Consider the following 13,860-nt stretch of genomic DNA (forward strand, 5'->3'; position numbering starts at 1 on the left):
AACATTTGTCCCAGTACCTGCCTCCTAAGTTACTGATCGTTTCTAGGACATAATACACAGTGGACATACTTCTGATATTGTTTGCTTTTTCACAGCTGAGCAGTTTAATGTACACATACTTTCCACAATGTGATACTGGGACATCAATCAATGTAAGATTCCTTTCTGTTGAAAATTCACAGATAATATGTGAAATTGAAGCCAAATACTGCACCAGAATGTAATGTGAGTTCACTTTCCCCTGCCATTTGTAATTTATTTCAAGCCCCCATTATTTTCTTTGTGAATGTCATTCTCACTTTTGAGCATTCAGGGCCATGTGGAAGTTTGAGGTGGACGCAAAACACACTAATTAGACAATACCTTCATACTGTCCACAAGACCAACCGTAGCCTCATTTTATCTTCGTCCAAGGACAAAAGATGAGATAACATACTTGTGAATGATTTACCCAGATGTGTGTATAGCCATATATCATGACCTTAATCACAATCTCCTCAATTGATCACATTCTACACATTCCATTCCCTTTAAGTTACATGTCAAACATTTATGTCTCTGGCCATTGAGTGGTCTGTTAATTCTTCACTGAGTTACTGGAATGCATATGTTGGTGTTCGATAAAGAAAGGTGTGACCTAAATCATCAACATGCTGCATTCTTTCATTTCCGAATGTAATCATATTTATTAAATTTGAAGTTAACAGTTTTACTTTTCAATATGAAAATTCCCTGATGTACCTGGATTTCCAAGAGCATATTATCCACTTTGTTTCTTTTTTTATTAGATATATTTCTTTATTTACATTTCAAATGTTATTCCCTTTCCTGGTTTCCTGTCCAGAAGCCCCCTATCCCCTCCCCCTCCCATATAGAGGCGTTGCCCTCCCCATCTACCACCCTTTCGCACCCCCGTTGATATTCCCCTACACTGGGGGGTCCAACCTTGGCAGGAACAAGGGCTTCCCCTTCCACTGGTGCCCCAACAAGGCCATCCTCTGCTACATATGCAGTTGGAGCCCTGGGTCAGTCCATGTATAGTCTTTGGGTAGTGGTTTAGTCCCTGGAAACTCTGGTTCGTTGGCATTGTTGTTCTTATGGGGTTGCAAGCCTCTTCAGCTCTTTCAATCTTTCCTCTAATTCCCCCAAAGGGGGTCCTGTTCACAGTTCAGTGGTTTGCTGCTAGCATTGACCTCTGTATTGGACATGCTCTGGATGTGTCTCTCAGGAGAGATCTATATCTGGTCCCTTTCAGCACGCACTTTTTAGCTTCATCAATCTTATCAGTTTTGGTGGCTGTATATATATATATGGGCCACATGTGGAGCAGGCTCTGAATGGGCATTCCTTAAGTCTCTGCTCTAAACTTTGCCTCCATCTCCCCTCCTATGGATATTTTCCCCCTTTTAAGGAGTGGGAGCATCTGCATTTCAGTCATCCTTCTTCTTCAGCTTCCTGTGGTGTGTGGATTGCATCTTGAGTAATTCGAACTTTTGGGCTAATATCCACTTATCAATGAGTGCATACCAAGTGTGTTTTTCTGTGATTGGGTTACCTCACTCAGGATATTTTCTAGTTCATTCCATTTGCCTATGAATTTCTTGAAGTCATTGTTTTTGATAACTGAGTAGTACTCCATTGTGTAGATGTACCACATTTTCTGTATCCACTCCTCTGTTGAAGGGCATCTGGGTTCTTTCCAGCTTCTGGCTATTACAAATAAGGCTGCTATGAACAGTTCAGTGGTTTGCTGCTAGCATTGACCTCTGTATTGTTGACCTCTGTATTGTTGGAGCATCTTTTGGGTATATGCCCAGGAGAGGTATGGCTGGGTCCTCAGTTAGTGGCATGTCCAATTTTCTGACGAACTTCCAGACTGATTTCCAGAACGGTTGTACCAATTTGCAGTCCGACCAACAATGAAGGAGTGTTCCTCTTTCTCCACATCCTCGCCAGCATCTGCTGTCACCTGAGTTTTTTTTTTTTTTTTTTTTTTTTTTTTTTTAATCTCAGCCGTACTGACTGGTGTGAGTTGGAATCTCAGGGATGTTTTGATTTGCCCTTTTCTGATGATTAAGGATGTTGAACATTTCTTTACATGTTTCTCGGCCATTCAATATTCCTCAGCTGGGAATTGTTTATTTAGCACTGTACCCCATTTTTAATAGGGTTATTTGGCTCTCTGGAGTCTAACTTCCTGAGTTCTTTGTCTATTTTGGATAGTAGCCCTCTATCAGAGGTAGGATTGGTAAAGTTCTTTTCCCAATCTGTTGGTTGCCATTTTGTCTTAATGGCAGTGTCCTTTGCCTTACAGAAGCTTTGCAATTTTATGAGGTCTCATTTGTGGATTCTTGATCTTAGAACATAAGCCATTGGTGTTTTGTTCAGGAAAATTTTCCCAGTGCCATGTGTTTGAGACTCTTCCCTACTTTTTTTCTATTAGTTTGAGTGTATCTGGTTTTATGTGGACATCCTTGATCCCCTTGGACATAAGCTTTGTACAGGGTGATAAGAATTGATCGATTTGCATTTTTCTACTTGCTGACCTCCAGTTGAACCAGCACCATTTGTTGAAAATGCTATCTTTCTTCCATTGGATGGTTTTAAAATCAAGTGTCCATAGGTATGTGGGCTCATTTCTGGGTCTTCAATTCTGTTCTACTAATCTATCTGCCTCTCTCTATACCAATACCATACAGTTTTTATGACTATTGCTCTGTATTATTGCTTGAAGTCAGGGATGGTGATTCCCCCATAAGTTCTTTTATTGTTGAATATAGTTTTCAATATCCTAGGTTTTTTGGTATTCCAAATGAATTTGAAAATTGCTCTTTCTATCTCTATAAAGAATTGAGTAGGAATTTTGACGGAGATTGCATTGAATCTGTAAATTGCTCTTGGCAAAATGGCCATTTTTACTGTATTAATCCTGCCAATCCATGACCATGGGAGATCTTCAATTTCTTTCTTCAGAGCCCTGAAGTTTTGTCATACAGATCTTTCACTTAAAGTCACACCAAGATATTTTATATAATTTGGGACTGTTGTGAAGGGTGTCATTTCCATAATTTCTTTCTCAGTCTGTTTATCCTTTGAATAGAGGAAGGCTACTGATTTGTTTGAGTTAATTTTATACCCAGCCAAATTGCTGAAGTTGTTTATCAGGTTAAGTAGTTCTCTGGTGAAACTTTTGGGGTCACTTACATATACTATCATATCATATGCAAGTAGTGATATTTTTACTTCTTCCCTTCCAATTTGTATTCTTTGACCTCCTTTTGTTGTCTGATTGTTCTGGCTAGGACTTCAAGTACTATATTGAATAAATAGGAAAAGAGCAGGCAGCCTTGTCTAGTCCCTGATTTTAATGGGATTGGTTCAATTTTTCTCTCCATTTAACTCTATCCACTTATTCTTCTCTTTAAAAAAGTGTGTTGTTCTTTCAAGTGCCATTAAGGGTAATTTAAAGCCCAAAAGCTCAAATTACCCAAGATACAAGATACAATCCACAGACCACATGAAGCTCAAGAAGACAGACTACCAAAGTGTGGATGCTTCAGTCCTTCTTAAAAGAGGGAACAAAAATATTCATAGGAGGAGATATGGAGACAGTTTGGAGCAGAGATGTAAGGAATGGCCATTCAGAGCCTGCTCCACCTGGAGATCCAGTCCAAATATATATATCCACCAAAACTCGACAATATTGGTGAAGCCAAGAAGTGCATGCTGACAGGAGCCTGATACGGTTGTCTCCTGAGAGGCTCAGTCAAAGCCTGACAAATACAGAAGTGAATACTAGCAGCAAACCATTGAACTGAGAATGGGGTCCCAGTTGAAGGAGTTAGAGAAAGGATTGAAGGAGCTGAACAGGTTTGCAACCTCATAAGAACAACATTACCAACCACCCACAACTCCCAGGGACTAAACCACTACCCAAAGACTACACATGGTCAGACCCATCTCTCCAGCTGTATATGTAGCAGAGGATGGTCTTGTTGGGCACCAGTGGGAGGAGAAACCCTTGGTCATGTCAAGGCTGCCCCCCCCAGTGTAGGGGAATGTCAGGGCAGGGAGGCAGGAAGGGGGGTGGTTGGGGAGGTGGTTGAGGGATGGGATAGGGGGCTTATGGACAGGAAATAAGGAAAAGGACAAACATTTGAAATGTAAATAAAAAATACCCAGGTTAAAAAAAATGAAGCAGGGGCTGGGGATTTAGCTCAGTGGTAGAGCGCTTACCTAGGAAGCGCAAGGCCCTGGGTTCAGTCCCCAGCTCCGAAAAAAAGAACAAAAAAAAAAAAAATGAAGCATCTGCAAGTCACTCTGCATAATGATGATCACCTGTAACCCCAGTGACTCAGGAAGCTGAGGCAGGAGAACCACAAGGTTTGAGAGCAACTTAAGCATCTTGGAAAGAAAAAATAAAATAAAATAAATATTATAAAGCGCTGGATATGTAGGTCAGTGGGAAAGTGCCTTAATTGTTTTTCCTATCATAAGTGCAAAAGGGAGGAAAAGAGGGGGGAGGGAAACAGGGAGGAAGAGAGAGGGAGGGAGGGAGGAAGGGAGGGAGAATGGATGAGGGAAGAAATTATGTCTTAGTTAGGGTTTCTATTGATGTGATGAAACACCATGACCAGAAAAATGTTGGGGAGAAAAGGGTTTATTTAGCTTACACTTCCATATTGCTGTTCATTATTGATGGATGTCAGGACAGAAACTCAAACGGGGCAGAATCTCAGAGGCAGGAACTGCTGAAGAAGCCATGGAGGATGTCGCCTATTGGGTTACCTCACATGGCTTTCTCAGCCTGATATCTCATAGAACCCAGGGTCATCGGCCTAGGGATGGTACCATCCACATGGGGCTGGGCCCTCCCCAATGGATCACTAATTGAAGAAATGCCTTCCAGTTGTGTCTCAAGGAGGCATTTCCACAACTGAGGCTCCTTCCTCTCTGATGACTCTGGCTTATGTTGAGTTGCAATCCCAGCAGGTAGAGGTGGGATAGAATGGAGGGAAAGAAAAAGGTAGGGAAGGAAGAAAGGAAGCAGAAAGAAAGGAAGGGAGACTGTGTGAAGATGGGAGGAAAAATGCTAAGATGGGGATATGTAACGAATTCTGCAAGATGAAAACTCCTTGCTTATTACTAAGTTACATGAAATACTGTGGTATAAATGAATACTAACTTTTTTATTGGTTCCAAAGAATAGAATAACTTTTTATCATATTATTTAACACCTCCTTGCTGCATATACATCTGTATACATGCTAATAAGCCTCATCAATACTAGTGACATGGTAATTTGATTTATTTCTTGATTTTTACATTTTTAATCTCTAGAATGGATCAAAAAATATAAACAAATGGAGCTGTACCTAAACAATTCTAAGAATAGTGTTTGCTGTCCAGTTTAATTATCCCAGTTAATACATTTCCATTTCTCTATCATGAGTCTGTATTTAAATATATGTTACAGAAATGCCTTGGAAAAGTTTTTTTTAAATCCATCAGTTATTATCCTTGATGAGCAAATTCAAATGTAACAAATTTATTCCTAATACAAATGTAGCAGCATAATGACCGTTTGATGTCTCTGGGTCAAGAGTCTCACTTTGTGCTTTTTCCTTTACTCACAATCCAGACAGAGTTCTGTAATTTTTGTGGCTTAGGAAGCAGCAGAAGAGGTCTCAGAACTAGTGTGGAGTTTTCATGCTTGGTGCCCATAGTAATTGGTAGCAACTGGCTACAGGATGTTGTTGATAAGATTCTGTAGCTCTGATTTGAGAAGAGAATCCTGCTGTTAGCTGTTGACGTCTGCTAAGGTTTAACAGCAGAAAGGGGTGCGGAATTGTAGCATTTTGCTCTTTCCCATTTAATGGAAGAGCTTTGGTCTGAGAAGCTCAACATCCTGAATTTCAATACAGGTCGTGCTCCCAAGTAATTTTGAGACTTTGAAGAAGCCAATTAACTTTAAATCTTCCCCCACCTCTTCTCTCTCTCTCTCTCTCTCTCTCTCTCTCTCTCTCTCTCTCTCTCTCTCTCTCTCTCTTCTCTCTCACTCTCTCTCTCTCTCGGTTTGTGTGTGTGTGTGTGTGTGTGTGTGTGTGTGTGCAGGTACACATGTTGAAGCAAAAAGTCAGTTTTGGGTAATGGTCCTTACCTTGCACCTAATTTGAGAAACTATTATCCTGCTATTGTACGAGTGAGTACATGATGATAGGTGACTTTTGAATTTCTGGGGATTCTCCTGTCTCTGTTTCCTGTCTCCCCGGAGTGCTGAATTTACAGACACATGCTCCCTTATCCAACTTTATGTCTTTTCTGGGAATCTGAACCAGGTCTTCATGCATGACTAGATAGTTCTTTCCTAGTAAGTCATCCCCAACTACTGTGTTTAACCCCAATTTCACATCCAACAAAACAGGTATTATAGTAAACACTATTTCCTATTGTCTTGTCTTAAATATGAGTTCCTACTAAGGCATTCAAGGAATGAGTGTAATCATTTATTTTTATAAAATTTCCAGAACTTAACTTCAGTGACCCTCGCTCCAGTAGTTGATTATCATAATGGCCCCATGCACGTGTCTCTTCCAGCCGAAGCTCAAGTTCACAGTGACATTCCACTTCTTTATTTTTCTGCATTGAACCTGGTTGGCTTGTGATTTTTACCCCACCCCCCCCCCGAATGTGAAGCAATTTAACCCTTAAGAGACCTTAGAGATTCTTCATCTAGTTTAGGATAAGGTGTCAAGTAAAATGAAAAGACTGTCTTTGTCCCAGTGCAGTCACCTTCCAAATGAAATAGAGGCATCGGTGCGTCCAGGTTCGACTTAAAGCAAAAACCGCATAGAGAGTCATGGTGACAAATACATCCATCTAGTGTGACACTAAGCTTTTTCAGGTCATCTTTTATGCAGTAGTTGAAAATTATTATGGGCATTTAAAAATCATGTCTTGGCTATCTTGGGGCTTAGAAAGTCTGTGATAGGCTTTGACAGTTGGTGTCAGCAGCCGACTGAGATGCCATGTGGCCTAGTATTCCGCAGTAAATTAGCTGAGCTTGCTAACAATGAGTTGGTCTCGGCAAACCCAAGTGGTATGTGCTGTATGCCAATAAGGTGACTTGTTAACAAACAATGACTACAAGAAATATAAATACCCAGTCCTGTACACGTAGACACACAAACATACAACTGTATAACTGATATAGCCAAGGGCCTTCTCCAAATGAGATTGCTTTAAGCCTCTTGACCTTGATCATGATGTATTACTACTGTTAATAGTTCTTAAAGGTAATGAATGTACATGCTACCTCACCTGGGTTATGTATGCAAAAGACAAAGTCCAGGAGTCATTTTGATTTAACTCCCTCCATATTCTCACTCTGTAAATATTGGGTCAAGTTAGCCATTACCATCTGAGAAGCCAAGTTGATAAACTGTGCTTTTTTTTGGCATTGCCGCAGAAGACCTCTTACGTGCCTCCAATATTCTAGCTCTGTCGCTCTAGCTTCCACTTTGAGGAGTTGCTTACACAAGGTGTCAGTCTTCCAATAGCTGGTTGATCTGTGCAGACAAGGCCTACAATTGCAGGAAGCTGCATTGTTGTTATCTTGCTATTGTTTGATAAATAGGCTTAAGGAGGAGTATAGTAATATATATAATATATTATATTATAATATATAATTATATAATATGATATAATGTAATATGGGATAGTATAATAAGCGAGTGTGATCAGGGTGCACTGTGTGAAATTCCCAAATAATCAATGAAAGTAGTATGCTAGAACTAAAAACTTAGCCTATCTTCCTTTTTCCTATTTTTTCTAGCATACTATTTTTATTGATTATTTGGGAATAAAGTCTGTTTGTCACGACAGTAACTCTGTGGGGGTAGGTTTCTGGCAGTCTGCTTTAGAGTAGGAGGGCAAATTCTTCATTTCTAAGTGTTTTGTTGACCCATGATAATCAAAGTGCCCTGCTAGAGGAGGATAATTATTTTTATTAGTATCAGATGCCCTGTGGGTGGGTATGGGTGGGCTGGTGGGGCTCCCTTCACCTCTGGAAAAAAATGATCTCAGATTAAAGAAATAGCTCCTTTCCTAGTTTTCTGTTGGTGCCAATTCCCGGAATATAAGCCTCATTCTTCCGTTTGCCGCTCCTCCCCCTTTTCTCCTATAAAAATCAGGCCTGTGAAGCTGAGCTCTGCGCACTTCCCCAAGGCCTCGAGTCAACCGTGTGATGGGTTAAAGTGCTTTGCATTCTGGTGAGACTCGCAATTGCTGGATTGTGGCTTTATTAGATCCCTTTGTTGTTTGGCTCCAGGCAGAAGTATGCTTTCTTAAAATAAGAAAAAAAGGTGTGGGGTGGGGTGGGGTGGGGTGGAGAATAAACTTAAAGAAAAAAATAAAACAGTATTTTTTCTCTAGCAAGTGTTTAGAAACTGAGTAAGTAATTTACACTGTATGTATATACACAGAGACAATCCCCATGTCTAGTGGATTAATATTAATTTCTCTGTTATAAAAGTCAGAAAACATTCCAGTCTAGCCACTGTTTTTACCTTATATTATAGCCTTCAATCAATTAAATATGATTTTCAACGGTTTATCTGAGAATGACCTTTGCAAGTTAGGCAGTTTTGTCTATCAGTAGGCTAATGTTTAAGTAAGGCTAGGCTAAAACATGATGTTCCTTAGGTTAGCTGTATTACTTGAATTTTTGAATGGATATTTTTAGCTTATAATGTGTTTATGGAGATACACTTTCTACAAGTTCAGAAGCATATATGTATATATTTACACATATGTGTGTACACTTGCATGTATCATAGGTTCAAGTACAAAAAAGGTCATGGAATATCAACGTAATTGTAACTGTAAGCTTGCTACCAAAGCCCAATAAACTTTAGCTCCTTTTCTCTAGATCGTGGTATTTTTTTTCAGACAAGAAATGTAAATGCATTACAACCTTTTCTTTTGCGGAAGAAACAACCGTTTTCTTTAAATATTTAACTCGAAATGTCTTGGGTTAGGAGTAACCAATTCTAGGAATCCTCATGTTGCCTGTCTGTTAGTTATAGACAAGGCTCATGGTATCTTCTCCCAATGGCTGCAGACCTCCTAAATCATCTGCTGTTGGACACTTTCTGTATCTCTCTTTAAAGGGAAACTTGACAACGTAATCATGGTGTTCTAACTAGCAAAGCACCTAGATATTCCAGTTGCTACTCCACTGCAGTGTGGTTAGCTACTGGGGAAGATGGAGGTCAGGGGATAATAGCCTTCAGCTGCAGTTACCTCAGCAAGTGCTGGTATCACCTTGTGCCTTATCAAGTCTTTGCTTAAATTCTCCTGCGTGTCCGACATCTCCCTCAGTGTAAACTAACGATCTTTTAAAGCTCTTGGTTGCTAAGTATTTCTTTCTTCATTTCTCAGTCTTCAAGATTCCAGGCCCCAGTTCAATGGGACTCAGGGTTGCAGTATATAAATGACTACGTAAGAGTCTAACTCAAAGCAAGCCCAACTGTCCTTAACGTACTCCACTGCAGATGTCCTCGTGTGTCCACTTAGGCCAGTGGAGCGCTTCCGTGACTTACGTCCTGATGAAGTGGCCGATTTGTTTCAAGTAACACAGAGAGTTGGGACAGTGGTGGAGAAGCATTTCCAGGGGACCTCCATCACCTTCTCCATGCAAGTAAGTTCACAGATTTCTCACAAGTGTTTCCTTCCTTCTCAAAGCTGAGTGCGGGACTCTGTCTCCTAGCCATCTTATCAGAGTAGCGGTTTTTGTGGTCTGCATTTACATTACAGCAGAAAAAAAATGTGACTAATGTAAGTTCACGTCTCCAAAGTGCACTGTGGAATGGCATTGCAGCAAATGTCTGCTATGCTGTTTACAAAGCAGGTGGGAGCTATAGACTAGCGCTTTAATGGGGTTGAATTAGTTTGCTTCTCTGTTGCGATAAGACACACACCAGAGGCAACTTGGAGAAAGAAGTGGTTTATTTGGCTTATTATCTACACTAAAGTCCACTATTGCAAAAAGCTAGGAATAGGTTCTTAAAAGTTAGCAACCTAGAGGCAGGAACCGAAGCAAAGAGCCCTGGAAGCTCGCAAGCCTGCTTCCAGGCTCCCATTCAATTATCTACCTTTCTCACACAGCCATGACCACCTGCTATGGCGTAGCTCTGCTAAGCCAGGCCCTCCCCCATCGATTAGCAAACTAGAAAATGCCCCCATAGACCATGCCCACAGACAAATCTGTATCGTTTTGTTTGTTCTTGGTTTTGTTTTTTCTGCTTTGTGGTAAGAATATTTTGAGCATGCACAGGCTCAGCCCTGCCGCGGTTCCAAGGACAGCAGTGATTTGACAGCTAATGTGAGCCCCCTCTTCATAAGGCTTTCTTTTTTCCAGATATGATGCAAACCACAGTGATAGGGCATAGGCTGCTACAGTGAGTTTATTGCATATGGCCTACTACCAAAATGAAGAAAAATTTTTGTCAGTCACTAGAGATCTGCAGGCAGAACTTGGGCCAATACTCTTCAGGTTGAGAGAAGGCCCTCCATGATGTGTGTCATCAGTTGGGAGCCACGTACCTTGTCAATAACACCATGAATTTCTTCAGATCCCTATACATAGGGCTGGATGCTAGCATGTGTGTAAGGGCCCTTGTGCTTAGAAGCACATTGACTTCACTTCTCTGGTCAGAAACCAGTGCTCCAGCACATGGGGACCATATCCTCAGTACTTCATGCTCGCCCACATGTCTACGTCTCCATCAGTTACTCTCTCGTTGCTGTAACACCGTACCCATGCACATCCGATGCTCTCTAAATTAAAGAGGCAAAGGTTTCTCTTGGCTCACCGATTGAGATTAGGGAAGTAGTAGCAGTCCTATGAGGCAGCTGGTCGTGTTGTATCCCCAGTCAGGAAACCCAGAAGGAACGGGTGCTCACCACACTTCCTTATCACTGAACTCCATGACACTAGCCCAGGAAATGCTAGGACCCATTTTTAACATAGATCTTTCCTCCTCAATTAGTCTAATCTAGAATCTCCATGATAATGTCTAGAGATTTGTTAAAATACTGCAACCTGATAACCAGTTATTAACCACCACACCATCCTTTCACTCCTTCCATAGCGTTTTGCCACAGACCTCTAAAGACAACAAGAAACCAATATATTGAAACCCTTGACAAAAGATGTTCATCTCCTTCTCAAAACACAAACTCTGTCTTGTCTTTATTAAAAGTATCTAAGCATGCCTAGAAATTCAATTTGAGATGGTAATTCAGCTTAGGGTGGGTTTATCAAAAGTAGGTTGCAAACTGTTTCCAAAGTAGACCAGGTAAAGGAAATGGATGAGAGTATCAACCAGGAAATGTCAGTGTTGGATATCCAAGCATAATTCCATAAATATGACTGACTGACTATGGGAAGAATTAGAGCAACTTTGCATAAGTACTGTTGTGAAACTGTCTTAAAATTGCACTTCACATTAAAATATCTGTTATATTACAATCCTTTTTACCTTTTCCCTCTCATACATGTGTATCTTCAAGAACTAGGGTTTCTCAAAGTAATCTTAATCCATCCGATATGTTCTAATAGCTCTGATTCTATTATGTTATCATCTTAAGTACTGGTTGGGAATTATGAAGTTGATTTTAGAAGACACTGTTAGGTTATGGTTCAAGTTTGAAAATGTTTGATGTAGGTCAGATATGTGCTTAATCCTTGTCCTAGCGGGACAAGGTCGTAGAGACCTTCCTACCAGTCATGGTCATAAAGAGTTATATTTAGCCAAAACCACTGAATAGTAATTCTATTTTGAAATTGTGCATTGCAAAGAAGTTAGCTACCTTCTCTTTAGGATGCCTGCTTTCACTTGTCCTGCACTTGGAGACTAGGCTTATTTTCAGCAGTGACACAGACAATTGTCAATAATCTTGTTGGCTTTGAGGAGCTAGAACAAGGAAGGGGTACATGTGAGAGGTCTACACACAAAAGTCACTTTCCTTTTCAAGGTCAGGAGAGCTTGAAAGGACTGTCTCACCTGAACTTCATCCTCTTGCTTAAAGGATTTCTTGAGGAGAAACTGAATCAGATATTAATGAAATGACTTCTGACTTAAAGATGACCAAACCACAGTACTTTCCCTCCCCAAACATTTTCACTCTTATTTTTAATGTAATTAAAACCATAGCTGAAACCAAAGAGCGTGAAAAATAGAAAGGAGTGGCCTGCAGGATAATTCATCTCATCTTTTACATAACTCCTCACTCAGAAGGAAATGGGGACCTGTCTGGTCCCACACATTTGAAATGAATGGTCCCCATGAGACTACTCCAAATTAACACACAATGAAATTGGATCTAAATTATTAATGGGCAATATTTCTGAATAAGCAGGCAATGCCATCAGTCAGTTCTCACCCTCAACTCCGTTTCTTTTTTTTTTTTTTCTTCCTCTTCTTCTAGGATGGTCCTGAAGCTGGACAGACTGTGAAGGTGAGTGCTTATTATGTGCATACAAATTAATACGCGCGATTATGGGAACTAATAAAAAACCACAACGAGCCATTTGCAGCGCATTGCTCTTTCGTTTTGTTATCTCCGAGGTCAGAGAGACCCTCAGTGTTAGAGTCATAAATCCTGACATTATAAACTGTGCCAAACAGTATGCTTCCCATTAGTTTACAAGACATTTACCCTTTGTAGTAAAATTATTACTGTGCAACCACTAAAACGGAAGTTAAACTGAGGAGTCCTAAAACAGAACAGGGCAGGGTTCATCATCTTCCTGTGGGTTATATGGGTCCTGATTAGACTAAGGCACCTGATATCGCTTTAGTTCTCTGCACAATTTAATTTCACTTATTCGTTCTGAGTAAAGGGACATTGGGTTATATGTCAAGTGCCTCCCTTTCCTCCAGGTCCCCTGACCTGTCTTTTCTTTAGGTCCACACATTCTTCTTCTCTCTAGCTACTAAATACCAGGGTTCAAACTTAATGGGATCAGTGGTGTTCAAAACGGATTTAAAGTGTGCTAGAGAGGAAAGGAGGATTTATTGTGATAGCCTCTGATCACAGTAAAACTAAAATCCTGGCTGGTTATGAAGCAAGAATCTAGCTTCTTTCGCACAAACGTGAATTCCTGTGGTTAGTGGGTTCAATGCTTAAGTAATAAAGAAGGCTGGGTTTTATGGTGGTAACAGTAAGAAGCAAGTTACACTGTGCTGCTCATGTCATACATGGTGAAATAGAATTTTTGGGTTTCAGGACTGGCCTGATTGACAGGGTAAAGTGGCTCGAAGTCAGACCAAGAAAACATGGTGCCTTTCTGATCTGGGTTTGTATCCAGCACCAGTGTTTAATATAACTATAGTGTCACTTTGCAAATAGGATGTCTGGGAGTCTTCCTGGGGAGTGAATGTCTCAAAGGGAAGCTAGAAAATTCCAAATGATCAAAAGAATGGCCCCAATTTCTCCAAACACATGACATGGAAAACTTGACAAAGGGAAGGGACCTTCAACTTTCTCCATTCCTCTGTCCACTGCCATGTTAGGCAGATGCTAAAAGAGGATACAAAATCAGTGTCTTTGCTTTGAAACCGATTCCTTTTTTTAAAGAATTTATTTATTTATTATATATAAGTACACGATACCTATCTTCACACACACCGGAAGAGGGCATCAGATCTCATTACAGATGGTTGGGAGCCACCATGTGGTTGCTGGGAATTAAACTCAGGACCTCTGGAAGAGCAGTCAGTGCTCTTAACTACTGAGCTATCTCTCCAGCCTGAAATTGATTATTAAAATACAGTGTAAAGGTATTCAAGCTTG

At 40.5% G+C, this 13,860-nt stretch overlaps 1 protein-coding gene across 17 annotated transcripts in view; it reads left to right on the forward strand.

The window, feature by feature from the left end:
* Fhit (fragile histidine triad diadenosine triphosphatase) overlaps positions 1-13,860 on the forward strand; it is a 1,549,291-nt gene that overhangs the window by 1,212,508 nt on the left and 322,923 nt on the right. For 11 of the 17 annotated variants that reach the window (NM_001431357.1, NM_001431360.1, NM_001431361.1 and 8 more), the window contains 2 exon segments: positions 9,555-9,700; positions 12,493-12,522. In NM_001431357.1, the coding sequence (NP_001418286.1) occupies positions 9,555-9,700; positions 12,493-12,522 (176 nt within the window). 17 annotated transcript variants of the gene reach the window in all.

This window comes from Rattus norvegicus, chromosome 15, assembly GCF_021556685.1.
Source record: "Rattus norvegicus strain SHRSP/BbbUtx chromosome 15, alternate assembly SHRSP_T2T, whole genome shotgun sequence".
NCBI classification, from domain to species: Eukaryota; Metazoa; Chordata; class Mammalia; order Rodentia; family Muridae; genus Rattus; species Rattus norvegicus.